The sequence below is a fragment of the Sminthopsis crassicaudata genome, chromosome 2 (genome assembly GCF_048593235.1).
Source record: "Sminthopsis crassicaudata isolate SCR6 chromosome 2, ASM4859323v1, whole genome shotgun sequence".
Classification (NCBI taxonomy): domain Eukaryota; kingdom Metazoa; phylum Chordata; class Mammalia; order Dasyuromorphia; family Dasyuridae; genus Sminthopsis; species Sminthopsis crassicaudata.
Genome location: NC_133618.1, coordinates 496,261,859 through 496,279,009, shown reverse-complemented (window position 1 = coordinate 496,279,009; position 17,151 = coordinate 496,261,859). Strand labels below are relative to the sequence as shown.

At 38.7% G+C, this 17,151-nt stretch overlaps 1 protein-coding gene across 3 annotated transcripts in view; it reads left to right on the top strand.

The window, feature by feature from the left end:
- Window positions 1-17,151, top strand: part of COL27A1 (collagen type XXVII alpha 1 chain) — a 234,859-nt gene that overhangs the window by 132,625 nt on the left and 85,083 nt on the right. For all 3 annotated transcript variants that reach the window (XM_074293625.1, XM_074293624.1, XM_074293623.1), the window contains exons 24-27: window positions 1,242-1,286; window positions 11,506-11,559; window positions 14,437-14,490; window positions 15,279-15,332. In XM_074293625.1, the coding sequence (XP_074149726.1) occupies window positions 1,242-1,286; window positions 11,506-11,559; window positions 14,437-14,490; window positions 15,279-15,332 (207 nt within the window). The remainder of the gene's footprint in view (window positions 1-1,241; window positions 1,287-11,505; window positions 11,560-14,436; window positions 14,491-15,278; window positions 15,333-17,151) is intronic.

Genomic DNA, 17,151 nt, shown 5'->3' with positions numbered 1-17,151 from the left:
GAAGGTCATAGTTGGAAAAGACCTTAAACATCTTCAGTCCAAGAATAGGGGTCCAGACAGGGGAATTAAGTTGCTTGGAATCATATGGTAAGTATTAAAGCTAGAACTAAAATCTGAGTTTCCTAATTCCCAAGTCCTGTTTTCTTCTCAGGATGTCCGTGAAGGTTGAGTCATAGAAGATAGTTGTGGCCTCCCACTAGTGGTTGATGTTCATATTCCTGGAATAGGTGGTTCCTGGAGTTGACCCAGAGGGCTTTTCTGATGTCCTTGTGGAATGTTCATGCCCAGGGTTCTGGAGTCAATCAGACCATGCTGTGAATTAGCATGGCCTGTGCACGGAGCCATATGTATAAGTTGTAGTCATCATGGATATAGGCCAAGTCAAAGGAGACATGGAGACCCATTTCAATGTGGAAACTTCTAGAATGGAAAGGGTACTGAATATAGAGTTAAAAGATCTAGTATTGAGGTCTGTGTGATCTTGGGCAAGTTAACTATTCTAGATATCAGTTTCTTCATTTACAAAATGTAGGGTGAGGTAGCGTCTAAAGACCATTTCAGCTCTAAATTTAAAACCAGCGATCTATAACTTATAGTGCTCCTTAATTTTGGCCCTCCTTAAATGATGCATCAGCTGCTGGGAAGAGAAAAAGCATTTATATAGTGTGTGCCGTGTATTCTGCTAAAAGCTTTACAGGTATTCTCTCACTTAATCTTCACAACAATTCTGATAGGTAGACGCTGTAATTATGCTTAATTTACATTTGAGCAAAATGAGACAAATTGGGGTTAAGTAACTTGTCCAGGGTCACACAGCTAGTAAGTGTCTAAGGCAAGTATTGAACTCAGATCTTCCTGATTTCAGTCCCAGCACTCTTATCCATTGAGTCACTTTATTAGCCCTAGACTCAATCAATTCTTGGTTCTCTTACTTCTGATCTATTCTTTTCCTCATCCTTCTGCAAATATTCTACAGTCTAATACTTCTTTCTATGTCAGCCTGTAGCAAAGTTAGCTAAAATGGCAAAATATTGGAAGATAGAGCCATTCACAGCATAGAGCCCCTTGCATGATATGGCTTTGGAGTGATTGGCTGAAAAGTTCTCCCAATCCCTGCATCTGAATTTTTCATGGAGAAATCAGAAATGGACATGAGCTTGGGGAACATAGTCCAGCTATGGACACCAATGTGGCCTTCCTTTTCCAATCCCCTGGTGACATTTCTCCTGATTTCATTGCAGGGTGAGCCAGGAAACTCGGGTCGGCCTGGAAGAATGGGTGAGCAGGTAGGTCGTTTTTTTTTTTTTTTTTTCCCTTAAATTAGTGTATCAGCTCAGTCTTGAGCAAGGTCTCAGGGACTCAGGACCTGATTATCCCTTCATCATTTGGATTCCTCTAGTTGCTTCCCTTCTTTTCCTCCTCTTTTACTATGTTTTTGGGCTTTTCATGCCTAGTTTTAATCTCCCTTTAGGAACAGGCCTCTACATTAGAATGCTGATGTTATTGTTGATGGTACTAGGAAAATACTTTACATGAGTATAGAACTTTTACAGCTAGTGGAGCAATTCATCTACCTTTCCATCTTATGCTGTAATAACTCCATAAAATAGAGAGATATCATTTCTAATTTACAGATAAAGAAATTGAGGTTCGTACAAGTGAAGTAATTTATCCTCTGTAGACATACTGTTACTATATGGAAGAGCTGGGACTAACCTTCATCTCCTGATTCTAGTCAGTAATGAATAATATGGACTAGGATTAGGGATTGGATCTGAGACTTCATTGGCACACAGAACTCCCAGGGGAGATGAAAAGAGAGAGCATTTCAGGCCTGGGAGATGGCTTATGTGGATATAAGGTAGCCAGGGATGGCAAGTCAAGTTCGAAAAACTCCTAGTGGTCCAGTCTAGTCACCCAGTGACTATGACTTTGTTGGAAACTCTAATAAAGACGTAAGTAGAAGAGGAAGTAACCATTGGCTATGAAGAAGATTTGTGATGATTCATTTATCCAGACTATGCTTGTCCCATGCTGGGGATATCAGAGACCTGGCCCTTCTAGGCATAATATGGCTGGATCTAGACTGTGTTATCTCTTTTACTCCCATCTAAGCTCACTGACCTGCTGGAAAGTGAAGTAAAAGGGCCAAAGCCCTCCAAATATTTAGGCAAGACTTTTTAACTTTGGTTGAAGCCAAAATAGAAAAAAAGCTACACATTTATTTTCCAACTCTCACATACTGTCCATGTTCTCTGACCCAAAACTTCTTAGAGAAGTTCTGTAAGACATTAAATTTTTTATTTTCAAAATATATGGAAAGATAATTTCAACATTTACCCTTGCAAAACTTTGTTCCAAAATTTTCTCCTTTCCTTTCCTCACCTCTTCCCCCAGACACTAAGTATATATATATATATATATGTCAAACATGTATAATTCTTCTATACATACATATACATATATATACATACATATACACATTTTATCATGCTACACAAGCAAAATGAGATCAAAAGGAGAAAATGAGAAAAAAGCAAGCAAACAACGACAAAAAAGATGAATATGGTGTGATCCACACTCAGTCCCTATAGTCCTCTTTCTTGATGCAGATGGCTCTCTCCATGACAAGACTATTGGAATTGGCCTGAATCACTTCAGTGTTGAAAAGAGGCATCTCCATCAGCCTTGATCAGAACACAATCTTGTTGTTGCAGTGTTCTCTCAGTTCTACTCACTTCAGCATCAATGAATGTACTAGATTTTAACTCAGATTTTCTTCTCTCAAGTCTAACCCTCTGTCCTCTACATCAATTGTTTGCCTAGTATTCTTGTTTTGTTGTACCCAACTCTATGTCACATAGACCATGGACCCTGACAGTCTATCTTTCTCTATCCTCCACCATCTCTCAAAAGTCTGACTAGTTTCTCTTCATTGTTTTCATGACTCCATCTATCCATCTCATTCTCTGCCATCACTTTTTCCTATTGCCTTCAATCTTTTCAATTGGAAAAGGGTCTTTTACAATGACTCCTATCTGTTTATTATGGAGCAAAGTATTTAAGCTTCAGCTTTCCAGTGAATATCCTGAATTAATTCATGTAAGTATTGACTGATTTGATCTCCTTACTATCCAAGGAGCTCTTGAAAATCTTCCCCAGCACCACAATTTGAAAGTATTGATTCTATAGCACTCAGTTTTCCTCATTGTCCAACTTTCACAGCCATACATTGTTACTAGAAAGATCATATGGATCTTTGTCAGCAAGGATTGATGTCCCTGATTTTTAGTATGTTGTCCAGATTTGCCACAGCTTTTTTTTCAAAGAGCAACCCCAAGAAACTTTTAATTTCATGATTATAGTTGCCATCTGCAGTGATCTTTGAGCCTAAGAATATAAAATCTGACCTTTTTTCCATTTCTTCCCCTTCTATTTGCCAGGAAGTTATGGAACCAGTTGCCAAGATCTTCATTTTTATGTTAAGCTTCAAGCCAGCTTTTACACTCTCCTCTTTCACTTTCATCAAGAGGCTTCTTAATTCTCTACGCTTTCTGCCATCAGAATTTACCTAGTAAATATTTGATTAATTAAAGAACAAACATCATGAAACTCAAAGTGTCCTCTGCCTACTAACAGGTAGAGGAAATTTGGAAAGTGCTAAGGGTCTGATTAAATGGAAAATCCCCAGCAGCCTGTGATGGAGATGAGTTTCTCTGAGTAGACTTTAGCCACAAGCTGGGTTGAACCAAGGAATAGGAGAGCACCAGGATCACACAGCTAGTATTAGAACTTTGAATTCAGGCTCTATCAGCCGTGCCACACTGCCTGAAAAACTAGCTTATATTTACATAATGTCAGTCAACAAGGATTTATGAAGGCCCTACTATGTGCCAGACACCAAGCTCTGGTGCTTTCATATACATGATCTCATTTGAGATATCTCATTATCTCTTGTCCTCCCTGCTGGAAGCTGTTATGTTGTATCTTTATGAGGAGAGATAAGGTTGCTTAGGTTTCCCTTAATACAGACCATAGCTCAGACAGCTGAGATGGAATTCATCAAGGGAAGGAGGAAAGCAGACTTTCTGTGGTGCTTCAGTAGCCACAACTAGGACCCATGTGTGGAAGTTTCACAGAAACAGATTTCAATTTGGTATATAAGAATTTCTGATGATCAACCTATTCAATCATAGAATGGGGCTGCCTTAGGGGAGTTTTGAGCTCTTTGCAGTGGTAGTGCTCCAGCAAAGGCTGAATGGTGGTCTGTTGGATTTTCTGTAGGGAGGTTACTATGTTATTGGGAAGAAAGACCATGGGGCAGTTTAAGTCTAAGATGTGCTGTTCTAAGGTGAACATATACTGAGTACCTCTAGTGCGCAAAACTCTGAACTGGGTGATACAGAAGATAAAAAGGAACAAAAGACATGGTAATTGCCTTCAAGGGGCTTACTAATACATAGAATTTAAAAAATTATATTGTGTGATGCTGACACACATACAAAGAATCAAGCACAAAGCCTTGCCTCTGGTCATCACAAGGCGACTCATGTATGTGTGGCTGCAACTGGCTACAATGCATGTTCCACATACCTACATCTTAGCAGTAGGTAGCTCTGCTATGACCTTCTTTCCCTGCTCCAAGGTTGCTCTTGATATCCTTTTAGTTAGATTTGACCTGGATATAGTAGGATAGTGGGAGACATAGTCTGATTTGGTCTGGGAGGAAATGATCAGGTCTCATGAGATATCCCACAGAGAAAACTTGATTTTGAGGGGGAGTCATGGTGGCAGAGAAGTCAAGGCCCTCAGATTGAGGCAGTCATTAAAACAATTAAAACAAAAAATATGGACAAACCTATTTCTTTCTCTCTTCTTCCACCCATCTTACTCAAAGCAAAGGAGCAGAGAGCTGTGGTCAAACTCCTTTCAACAGGTCAGGTGGGATTAATATTGAGCCACAGGTGGTCTTGGAGTGACTTCTTTAGCTACCCACCTCCCAGACCAGCCCAAGGTCAACCCTTTCCCCATTTACCTTATTCACACAGTGTTTGCTCAGAACAGTCTAGGAGTGAGTGTTTGAATTGTGAGATCTGTATAAATATTACACATTCTTTGACTGGAACAATAATTCTATTAATCATAGCCGACCTGTACTGAATCACTGAGCCTACAGGTCCCAAATGATTTTTCTTCAGCCTTTCCTCTCTCCTTCCTCTCAGCTCCTCAGTGTTTCAGTGCTGTGGATGATGTTTCATAGAACAAAAAGACTATCTGACTGGATTCTCATGCTTACCCTGGAACTCCATTAAAGCTGAACATCTTTTGCCTTTTTTTCTTATCTCCAGTGCTTAACATAGTGTCTGAAACATAGTATGTATTTAATAAATACTTTCTGATTAATTGATTGGTATACAGGACCCTTAAAGTGGATATAAGAGTGTGCTGTCTTTCCCTTCCTTCTCCTCCCCCATCATCTGTTGTTGTTCCATATGATGCTAAACATGGAGCTCAAAAGAATCTTAAAGATCATTTAGACCAAAGTTTTAAACTGTGAATCTTAACCCCACATGGGGTTCATATGACTGAATGTGGGGATCACAAGGTTATGATTTATTATCAGTAAATGTTTTATGTGTATACCTATTTTATATATCCCTATACTGGGGTTGTGTAAAGATATCTCTGTTAGAAAGTAGGAGTAGATGGAAAAAGTTTAAGAAGTTCTGATTTAGACCAAGGGTCATTTTGCACGTCACATAACTCCTTGACTATCTGATGAAGTCTATGGAACCTTTCACAGAATAAGACTTTTAAATGCATAAATTCAAATATGTAGAACTACAAAGAAAACCAATTATATTGAAATACAATTATCAAAATACTTGGTTCTTAAAGTTCATGAATTTCAGGTTAAATAACCCATGAGATCCATCTTTTTATTCCACAGATGAGAAAGTGGAGGTCCTATTGTTTCTAGCATCAAAATCCATATTCCTCATTTGCCATTTAAAGCTCTTCACATTGGTTCCCTTCCTATTTTTCCAGCCTTCTTATAATATGTTACTACCCTCCATGTATTGTGATCCAGTTTTTTTTTTTTTTGGCTCTACTTCCAGTAAGATGCTCAATGCCCTAGCTCAAGACTATCTCTGTGCTTGCATTGCTGGATTCTCATCTCCACTTCTTAGAATTCCTTTTTCCCTTTATGACTTGGCTCAGATTCAACCTTCTGCAGGAGGCTTCTTACCTCTAACCTCTCACCTCTGGCTGCTGGTGCTCTCCTAAGATTACCTTTCTCTATTCTGACTTGCAGTGCAATCTTCTTAAATATGTTGTCTTCCCATTAGAATGTGAGATCAGAGACTGTTTCCTTAATGTTTATCATGGTCCTTTGCATTTGAAAAATGCCTAAGAAATATGTTTTTATTTATTCATTTATTCATACTCTATGTATGTCTTATATTAATTATTTACATTCTTACTATTTACCTCTTTAGAGTGTAAGGTATTTGAGGGCAGGGACTATTTTTACTTCTTTTTTCTTAGTCTCCCCAGTTAGTATAGTGGCTGGCACACTGTAGGTAGTTGCATGATGGCTGATGAATAGTAGGTATTTGATAAATACTTGCTATTAATTGTGGAAACTCAGACAGAAAGTATCAAAGCCAGGATTTGAACTCAGTTGTCCAATGCTTTATCTATCAGACCTTCCAAAGTGAAATCCTAACTTCCTGTCAATAGTCCTTTTGGATTATTTTATAGCAGTGGTACAGGGATAGAGTTAGAATTGCTGAGCTGTAAGCTTCTCCTAGGCAGAGAGCAAGCTTTTTTTCTGTTTTTATATCTGTCTTAGTACAATGCAATGCACATAGTAAGTGCTTAATAAATACCTGACAACTTATCTTCAGTTCAAATCTGATGTCAGCTAACATGAGAGCTGAAGTAAAAAAAAAAAAAAATTGGAAAGGGAACAAATAGGAAGTAGATGCTCTATAATGGACCTTAGAATATAGTATCAAAGCTGTAAGACTCCTTAGAAAAGTGATAGATAAGTTTTAGAACTAGAAGAGGTCTTAGAGCCCATCTAGACTTGTTTTACCGGTGGGAAAAGCAGGCCCAGGGTATAACATGGTTTGATTTTGGTTATACAGTAAATTATTAAATTATTTTAAAAGCTGAAATTAGGCCCCTAGCCTCCAGACTGAAAATTACCCATTCTAAGTTAGATGGGAACTGAGAGACAGACCATAGTCTAACTCCCTTTTTTACCAATGAGAACACTGAGATCCTGAGAGGTTGTGATCTGCCCACAGTTATATGACATGGACATAGGACATGGAGTCAGGAGACCACTGGTCAGTTCTTGGTTTTGACCATTTCCTAGCTGTCTGACTTGCTCTCAGCCATGGCTTCTTCTCCCGTAAAGTGAGGCTGCACTATCCATTTTACAGGAAAGTGCTGAGGAAAGTACTTTGTCAGCTTTTCAGTACTATGTCTAAATGAGTTATTATTAGTTATTATTTTTATTGATAAGTAACAGATTTAAGATCCAAACTCAGGCTCCCTGACTTTCGGGTCAAATTTTTCCCTCTGTCTTCCACCTTCCCAGTACTTAAAGCCAAGATTTATAAAAAGCCATTTTATTGTGTCCTGCAGGCAGTGAACTGAGGGCTTCCCTATACTTTGGAGTACTTACTGTAGGTTTCTGGAGGGAATATGGCACATCTGCTGGCACAAGGAAGTATCCAAGTTATTAGCTCCTTCCTCCATGATCATCTGCAGACATGTAGCATAGAGATAGCTTGATATAATAGACAGAAAGAGGGCTGGATTAGGAGTCAGATTATTTAAATTCAGGTCCCAGCTCTGTCATTTACTACTTATGAGACCTTGAGCAAACTACTTTTTATTCCCCAGACTTAGTTTCTTCATCTCTAAAGTGAGAATAACAGTACCCATAGCACTTGCCTGGCAGGACTAATGAGATTATGCATGTGATGTTTGGCAAGCCTTAAAGATCTCTATTAATGTAAGCTAATTTTTTTTGGACTAAACTTGTGATCTACACAGTGTAGGAACTTTCAGGTATGGAACTTTCTCTACCAAATGTAGATCTGCACCTTCTTTTCACCTTACAGTCTTAGAAAGTTATCATTAATGATTAATTATTATCAATGTCAAAAGATTTGGGACCCAGAATGGAATTACTTGCGTTCCTGCTTGCACCCTAAGCAGAAAAAGATGATAGGTTTATTGAAAGCAGGTTCTTAGAAAGAAGATGGAGAATCCATAATCATGGCAGCCTTGGCTGGGAGAGTTCTGCCTTAGCCCTTCTAGTCCTTCCAGGTGTTTTCTGGAATGGTGTGTTTAGCAACATGTGTGCCATTGGGCTGGCCCCAGGAGGCCCTGGCTGTATGAATGCTATTCATTAGGATACTGTTTGAATTCTTGTCAGAGGTTTATGACCTGTCTGCGATCCAATACCCAGTAACCCATAAATATAAAGTAGCTATGAAATTTCTGCTTTTCCCCCCGCCAACCTGGCAGGGAGTGGCCTTAATACAGAGCTTCCTTGATGTGCTTCCTTTGGCATTCTGGGGATGCAGAGTGACCGTCTGTCCGCTTTTGAAGGGAGGATCCTTTTTATGGTTAACCCTTTTGCCAGTAAGTCCCAAGGAATCGTTGGCAGAGGTAAGGAGAGAGGGACAGTCAGAAAATTTGTTTCCAAAATGTGTGATAGGGAATAAGAATAGGAAACAACTATCTTTAGGGAAAGTCTCATCAGTTCAGACAGAATATCCAGATCTTTTCAGGATCAGAGAAGATTTTTTTTCCCTCAGAGAAGAAAAGGAAAAATATTCTTTCAGAAGCAACAATATAGTCTCTTTTTCTATAATGTCTCAAGTTATAGAACCATGTATCTTTTTCTTGCAAACATGCCTATTCTGTGTCTTAGAATATCCCCACAAATCAGACTTTCAAAAGAAAGACCATTGTGTCAATTGGAATTCTTAAGTTTTTTTTTAAACAAGTGTTTGTTTTTATTATTTTGTTGTTATTGTAGAAATTACTCTACAGGTTCTGTCCACTTTACTTTGCATCAGTTCATAGCAAGTCTTTCCATGTTTCCCTAAAACTGTCTTTTCTTCTTATCTTAGAGTACTCCATTAAATTCTTAAACATAATTTGTTCAGCCATTCCTCTCTTGCTGGAATGCCATCTTAGTTACCAGTTCTTTGCCACTACAAAAAGCTGCTATAAATATTTGTGTGTGTGCTTATGGGTCCTTTTCTTTCTTCTATGACCTCCTGCTTTTGTTTCTGGCATAAGTGAATAGTGTGCCAATTATTATTGCTATTCATGACCCCACTTGAGTTTTCTTGGCAAAGATACTGGAGTGGTTTGCCATTTTCTTTTCCAGCTCATTTTACAGATGGGGAAACTGAAGCAAACAGCTTAGTGACTAATCTAGGATTATACATATAGTAAGTGTCTGAGGCTGGATTTGAATTCAGGTTTTATTGACCCCAAACCTGGTGCTCTACCCATTCTGCCACTTAGCTGCATTTATTGCACTTATTGACATCCCCTGATGTCAATCCTCCTAAATAAAATCTAACCATGACAGATTTTATGTTGGTTCCTCCAAAGCAGCATTGTTCTTCTATTTCTTGGCATTGAGGGGGAATGACTGGCTTTCTTGAAAATGGCAATAGGTAGAAGAGGATGTTTGAGTTGTCTCAGACTTTCTAAAGCAGGGAACAGTTTTAGAAATTCTCTTTTCTCGATAGAGAAAAAATAAGTGTGGCCTGGTCTGGGATAAGCCAACATTGAAGATGAGGTTGCTAATTCATCCCATGCTGTTAGATCAAGTGCCATCTAATTCAGTGAATAAATTAGGGCTAGCACTGCATTTGCATGTGATGGGCATTTGATAAATGCATGTTGTGTTAAATTAAATTAATTTGATGTGAAAGAGTTTGTACTTCTAAGAAAGAAAAGTTAGAGAGAGAGAAATTCTTTTCAAAACTTTGTTTCTCACTCTCCCAACCCCCACAGGTACCCAATATTCTGTGTTTTATAAATATCCACTTAATGTTGAATGTTCTTTCTATACTTGCAGCAATATTATGCCCTTTTAAAATCTCCCTAAGAGTTTATCCAATGGTCAATTACTTAATGTTCCTCTAATTAATCTGTTGAAATCCATACAATAGTACACTGTATTGAGGTAGGTGACTTTTTTCCAAATGGGCACAAATTATTATCATTCAGCACTTGCCAAACCTTGGTAGATTAAGAGGTGACTCTTAGCATGTTTCCTTTTTCTTAGCATGTTTTAAAAAACCTATTCTGCCAAAGAAGTAATCAACTAAAAATTGAATTGACTTCCTCCTCCTCCCCCCAATTGGTCCTAAAGCCTTTTTTTTTTTTTTTTTTTTTTTTTTTTTGCAAAATTCCATCAAATCTCATCTTATTTTCTCCTTCAAAAGAGAAAGCAGGGTAATCTAGAAAGGGAATCAGATAGCCTAGCTTCTAGTGCTGGCTGGCTCTATGAGTTTTTCAAGTTCCTCACACTCTCTGGACCACAAGCTGTTGGTCCCCATTTTTCTTCCTCCCCCAATAAAATAGGGGTAAACTTTGAATTCCTACCCAAACAGAAAATAAACCAATGCCCCAAAAGCTGCCAGGGAGGCATTCTTACAACACAGCAGTTAAAACTTAAAAGAATATCAACAATTATTGTGTGTTTCCTTTTAATAAGGAGAAGAAAGATTTATAAAAATGGCCAAAGTTCTTAGATTTCCAGATTTTGATCAACTTCCTTGGTTTGGGTCATGTACATTCAGTGTCTTCATCCAAGCCTGAAGTTCTTGGTTTCTTATTTAGTAGCAACAAGGAGATACGTAAGATGAAAACGTCCTAAGGGACAATTTTTTCTCATCTCTTCCATGCTATCTTTTCCCCTTTTATGAGTTATATTAGAGCATATTAGAGCAGTGGTATCAAACTCAAATAAAAAAGGCAGCCGTCAAACCTTATATAAGGATCTCTTAGAAAATTATATATTAACATCATCTATGTTCTATTGTATTTTTGTTTATTGTGAAATATGTCCCAATTGCATTCTTTTTGTCTCGTTTGGGCAGCACTCAGTGTTGGGTCCCTCAAGTTGCTATGTTTGACACCTCTTTATTAGAGGATTGCAATCTTCTGGTCACACTCCTGGACCCATTCCTGGGGTAGGCAGAGGGTGTGCAGCTCACAGAAATCCTGGCACTCAATCCTCCAGTTGGCTCAAAAAATTGAACCAGCTGGAATGAAGGAGGCTAGAGTGGGACAAATTGTCCCGCTGTCCATCAATAATTACCATTCAGTAAACTAGAGACACTTGAAAAATTCAACTCAGGGAAAAGGGAAAAAAAAGCATCATTTTAAAACAGCCTAATATATCTCCAAATTCACTTTTTTTCCTACTTTAAAAACAAATGTTTCTCATAGGGCCTGATGGGATTTATCGGTCTGGTCGGAGAGCCAGGAATCATTGGAGAGAAGGTAGGTTGTATTTTTAAAAATAAATAAAGAAGCCCAGCACATTGGGAGGAGGGAGAAGGTGATGGAAGCTGCTGTTTTTAGGAATTTAAAACCCTGTCTCAGTTTACTCTTAGCTCCGTTGTTCCTCGTCCAAGGACCTGAACAAGCTCTGTTGGCAGAAGTTGTATCTTGGCATTTGGGGGCTAGGGAATGAGCTGTCAAAGGACCATTGTCTGGTGTTCTTCATGGCTGCCTTGCATTCATTTGCTAGCTTCCATTGCCTTTGGTGCTTAACTATTACTTCTTTCAGGACCACCTGGCTTGCCCTCCACGTGTCAGGGCTCTGCTCACTTGTCTTACCTGCCCACTCTGATTTCTAAGGGCCATCATCAGAGTGGTACAGCCATATGGGTCTCAGCTGGTACTGCTTAGATGCATCCATCCATTTGCCTGTGTGATGTATTAAATGATGGATTTAGGATGTGAGCCATATGTCTTGAGTGGATTTGCTTTCCATGTGAAAACACCTTATTGAGTAAAAGGCTGGAAGAGAGGCCCATTTCTATTTCCTAATCCCAGAAATCTATTTGGGAATATAGTGTATTATTAATAATAATAGTTAACATTTACATAGTACTTAACACTAAACACTTTACAATTATTATCTCATTAGAGCCTCCCAATAACCTTGGGAGGAAGTTGCTATTATTATTCTCTTTTTTTAGATGAAATTAAGGCAAACAGAGGTTAAATGATATTACAGATTATCAATCCCACACTTCTAACTCAACACAGATAAGGGCTATTGCCAGTATAGACACAACCTAGTTCTCCAGAGGTCACAGCAGCTGGAATATGATCCACTTGGCACAGATCTTGGCTCTTGAGTAGCTCTGTGATCTCTCTGGATTCAGGATGCTTCTCTGTGGGGCAGGGATACTTTGAGATACTAACACCAGAAATGGCCATCCAGAGACCTAACTAGAGCCAGAAACAAATCCTGGGCCCAGAGTGCAGGCTTAGATTGTGATAGGCTTACTGAAAACAAGATCAGTCTGAGATGTTCCTTGTGGTGAGAGTCCATCCCTTATACACCAGCATTCTTCCCTGCACAAGGTTCAGTCCAAAATAAGTGTTTAGTGTAACAGCTGATCGATCAACTCCTCAGAATACAGCTCTTGCTTAAGCAACCGGGGGAACTGGGGCAAGAGTGGAGTGTGTTAGGGGAGGAGTGAGAGATAGGAAAGGCGGGAAGGGAAGGAAATGCCTTCTGTTGACACATCTGCCTTTGCAGATCCAACCCAGCCCAAGCCAAACTTAAACCAGAACCAAATGGTACCGAATAGGAATCAAAAGGAACAATATAATTAGCAGTTCCTTAATGAAAACCATCTCTGCTGAAGGAAAATCCCCAACTTGTGTCTGTGAGGTGACTTCAGAGAGCCACTCAGAGATTCTGGTCCTAGGTTTGCATGGCATTCAGCAAGCATTCCAAAGTCTCCAAAGGACAGTTACCAGGCTAAGCTTTGGGGGTGCTAGGGGAATAAATAAGGCCATCATCTCTAAGATCTTATAGTCTAAGACTATACACATAACAATAGAAGATAGATTGCAGTGAGGGTACAAGTAGTGATTTGAGAATTTTGTGGAGGGAAAGATCATGTCTTGCAGAAGTAATCAAGGAAGACTCAAAAAAGAGGTAGTATCTGAAGGATGAGTAGAAATATAAGGAGGAATAGCATGAGCAAGGTATGAGAGCATTTTCAGGAAAAAGTGAATAGTAATAATGAGGAGAACTGAAGGCTGGATGTATTCATATCATTTCACTTGATCTTCACAACAACCTTGTGTTATTTATAGTGCAAGTCTTATCATCTCCCTTCCACAGATAGGGTGAAATTACTAACCCTGAGTGCCCCCAGCCAATACCTTATAAAGCCAGGCCTTTGGAATATATATATATATATATATATATCAAAGCCAGTCCTTTAGACCACAGCTTATTCCTGCTGATTGGAGCAAAGGGTACATGTAGTTGGGTTTAGATTGTGAAGGATGTTGGACGAAATCATTATGCAAGCATGTTAAATGATAAGGGGAAGGAAGACATCAAAAGTTGTGTAGATAAATTAGGATTGAGTATTTTGCTGTGCAAGAAAAAGAGAAAGTTGACCTTGCAATGTTAATGGTGGTGATGGGCAAGGAAGAAGATTGTTCTATCACATCAGTGGGAATGTTATCCCACCAATCTCATCCCAAACCCACATCTCAACCTGGAATAGATACATCTGTGACTGATGGCTGATGCCAAACATGGCTATGTCTGAAAAGATAGGAGCAATTAAAACCCAGTATTCAGACATTCACAGCTTTGGAAATTCTCATTAAAATCTTTCCTCTATATTCTAATGATAATAATAATAATAACTAACATTCATAGAGCACTTTAAAATTTGCAAAGTATTTATTACACTTGGCTTTCTTACCTACTCTGTGAGGTAGGTACTATTATTATCCCCATTTTACAGATGAGGAAACCAAAGCTCAAGTTAAGTGACTTGCCCAGCATCACACAGTTTGTAATGATTTGAGGTGGGATTTAAACTCTGAGAATATTTCTGTTCTTTAAGATTCAGCTCAAGTAATATTCTATTTTTTTTCTAATCCCCAACCTGCTATCCCCCCCTCAAAACCACCTTGCATTTTACTTTGTGCCTCATTTGTGCATAGCTATATATGTACAAGTGGTCTCCTCCCAATGGAATGATAGCTCCTTGAGGAGAAAGACTGTTTCACTTTTGTTTTGTAGCATGATGCCCAGTACATAAGAGGTGCTTAATAAATTCTTATTGATCAATTGATTTCTAAGCATTCATTGATGTTTCTCTTTTGCTGAAGGGTGGCCGAGGTGCTATGGGACCACCAGGTGCTCCTGGAGCCAAGGGGTCGATGGTAAGGAGTAAGTCTGCATTCTCTCACTCTCCCCCACTCTTTCTTTTCCTAAAGTGAGGTATCACCGTGTCACTATCCTACTCTATGAACTCCAAAGGCTTCTGTTGTCACTTTTAGTTTTTAAAGCCCTTCACTATCTGGTCCTGACTTACTTTTCCAAATTTATTACCTATAATTCTCATTCCTACCTTCTCACTTCCAGAAAAGCTGGCCTTCCTCTTGGTTTTCACACAATATTCCATGATGGTCTACCATGTTTATATTCCATCTCACCTCACTTTTGACTCCTTGTTTCCTTCAGATCTCTGCATGATCCTTTTTTCTGCTCTTTCTCAGCTGGTAATGCTCTCACCTTCCTAATTTATCTCATATTGATTTTATAAATATTTATTTACATATATATGCATGTTATGTCAACCAATAGAATGTAAGTTTCTTGAGGTCAGACTGTTTCATTTTTGTTTTTGTCTCTTCCCCTAAGCTCCAATCTGGAATTTACACAAAATAGATGCTTAATAAATGCTTGTTGTTTAATCGATTGACTCTGGGATCCCCTTTCCTCTCATCTCCTCTTCTTTGATTTCTTCTCCTCATACTTCACTTGGATGCTTCAGGTTCCTCCCATCATTCTTTCCAAAAGGAAAGAGTGTAAGATTCCCAAGGACTTGACCTTAATATTAATTTATCTATGGTTAGTTAGGTTAGTGGAAGGCAGGGCTTGAAGTAAGAAATTTTATTCCTATAAGCTCATCACAATTATTCCCCCTCCTTTGCCTCTCTCTTTTTAGGGTCATCCTGGGACAGCAGGTGGAGTTGGAGATCCTGGAGACCCCGGGCCCCCAGTAAGTACTATCTCAAGAGAAATGTCTGCACAAGAACCCATTTGGGAACCCTAACTCTAGTCAGAGGGCCTGAATTCATTTCCCACATTCTCTAATGGTCGCCACTTGTGTAATCTTAGGCCATTCACTTTATTTCCCTTTTCCTCAGCTTCCCAGTTTTTACAATGAGAATATTTGGAACTGAAGGGAAAATGAAAACACTGAAGATTTGAAATGAATTTGGAAAATAGAATAGGGGAAAGTGGAGACTTACACAATTCATTAGAGAAGCATCTTCTGTCATTCTCAGTAGAAACAGGGAAGTTGGATGAAAATGCAGATTTAGTGTGTGTTAATGTGTGTGCATATACACACCCATTTGTGTATGTATGTTTGTATGTATATGTGTATATATACATATATATATAATTTTTATTTTTATTAATATATTTCATTTTAACACTACATTCTTTTCATTTTTGTTTCATTGGCACTTCCCTTTGCTCCCTAGCAAGCTATCCCTTGAAGCAAAAATTTAAAAAGGAAAGAATACAGTTCAGTAAAACCAATTAAGTTTGACAGTATATGTGATTCTTTTCCTCTTCAAAGAAGGTGATACATTTTTTTCAATTCTCCTGAGGCAAAGCTTAGCTATTACTAATTATAAAGTGTTCGATTTGTTTTTCTTTCCATTTCCATTGTAATCATTTTATATATTATTTCCCTGTTTCTGCTACTTTGTTTCCTCTTTCCTTTGCTTCACTGTCTCCTTCATGTTTATTTTTTCTTATGGCATCTGAATGTCCTGTAACATTCATGCACTGTGAAGTTTGTGTGGCCCTATCCCAAACAATGGCTAGCTACTTTGTTTCCAGTTCTCTGTTAACCAGAAATAATAATGCTTTTTAAGCAAAACTCTAAATTGTTTTTCATACTGTTTGAACCAATTTATGGTTCCACCTATAGTATATGAATATGACTATCTTCCCATACAGAGGTGCAGATTTAGGGGGAAAGAAGATAGGTTTTGTTTTGAACTTGTTGAATTTGAAGGGCTAGAAGGACATTCGGAGGAAGATGTCCAGTAGGCGGTTGGAGATGTGGGACTAGAAATCAGAGGAGAATGTGGAAGTGAAAATATAGATCTGGGGGTCATTCCATAATCATCTTTGAGTCTTCCCTTTCTCCTGAGCCCCATCATTAATCAATCTCTTCAGTTTTTCCTCTAAATCTTTGACCCCTGTCTTTCATTTCTGTCACCAATATCCTAGTTTGAGGCATTATTATCACTTGTCTAGATTGGTGTGGTAGCTTCCTACCTAACTCATGGAATTACTCAAAGGAAAGTGCTTTATAAACTGTCAAACATGCTGTAACTGTGGTGGTCTTGGAGATGATGCTGATCAAGGGAGAGTCCACCCTTTCAAATTCCATGATCCACACTGACAGTTCTTTATACTCTACATTGATCTTTGGCAAGGCAAACCAGTGCTGCCAAGGCCAGATGCTGACTTGAACTGGGAATCAGGAGGCTGAATCTGTCTAACTGGGTCCATTGCTCAAAAATTGCTTAATGAAAAACAAGAATCTTGTCACTGGCATCTGCTGTCAGTTCCACACATATTCTATCAATTATCTCTCTCCAGGCAGAAGGAATATCCTGGCCTTGATTAATGGGTATCTCCAAGGGGAATCTCTCCTGTTGGATGAGAAGGGGCTGGTTCCAGCCAACAAATCAGATTTAAAACTTTTCTCCATCCTGCAAGAATTGATTAATAATAATTGTGATAGTAGTAGTTTCCATGGAAATAAGCCAGGAATTAATAAGAGACTCAGTTGT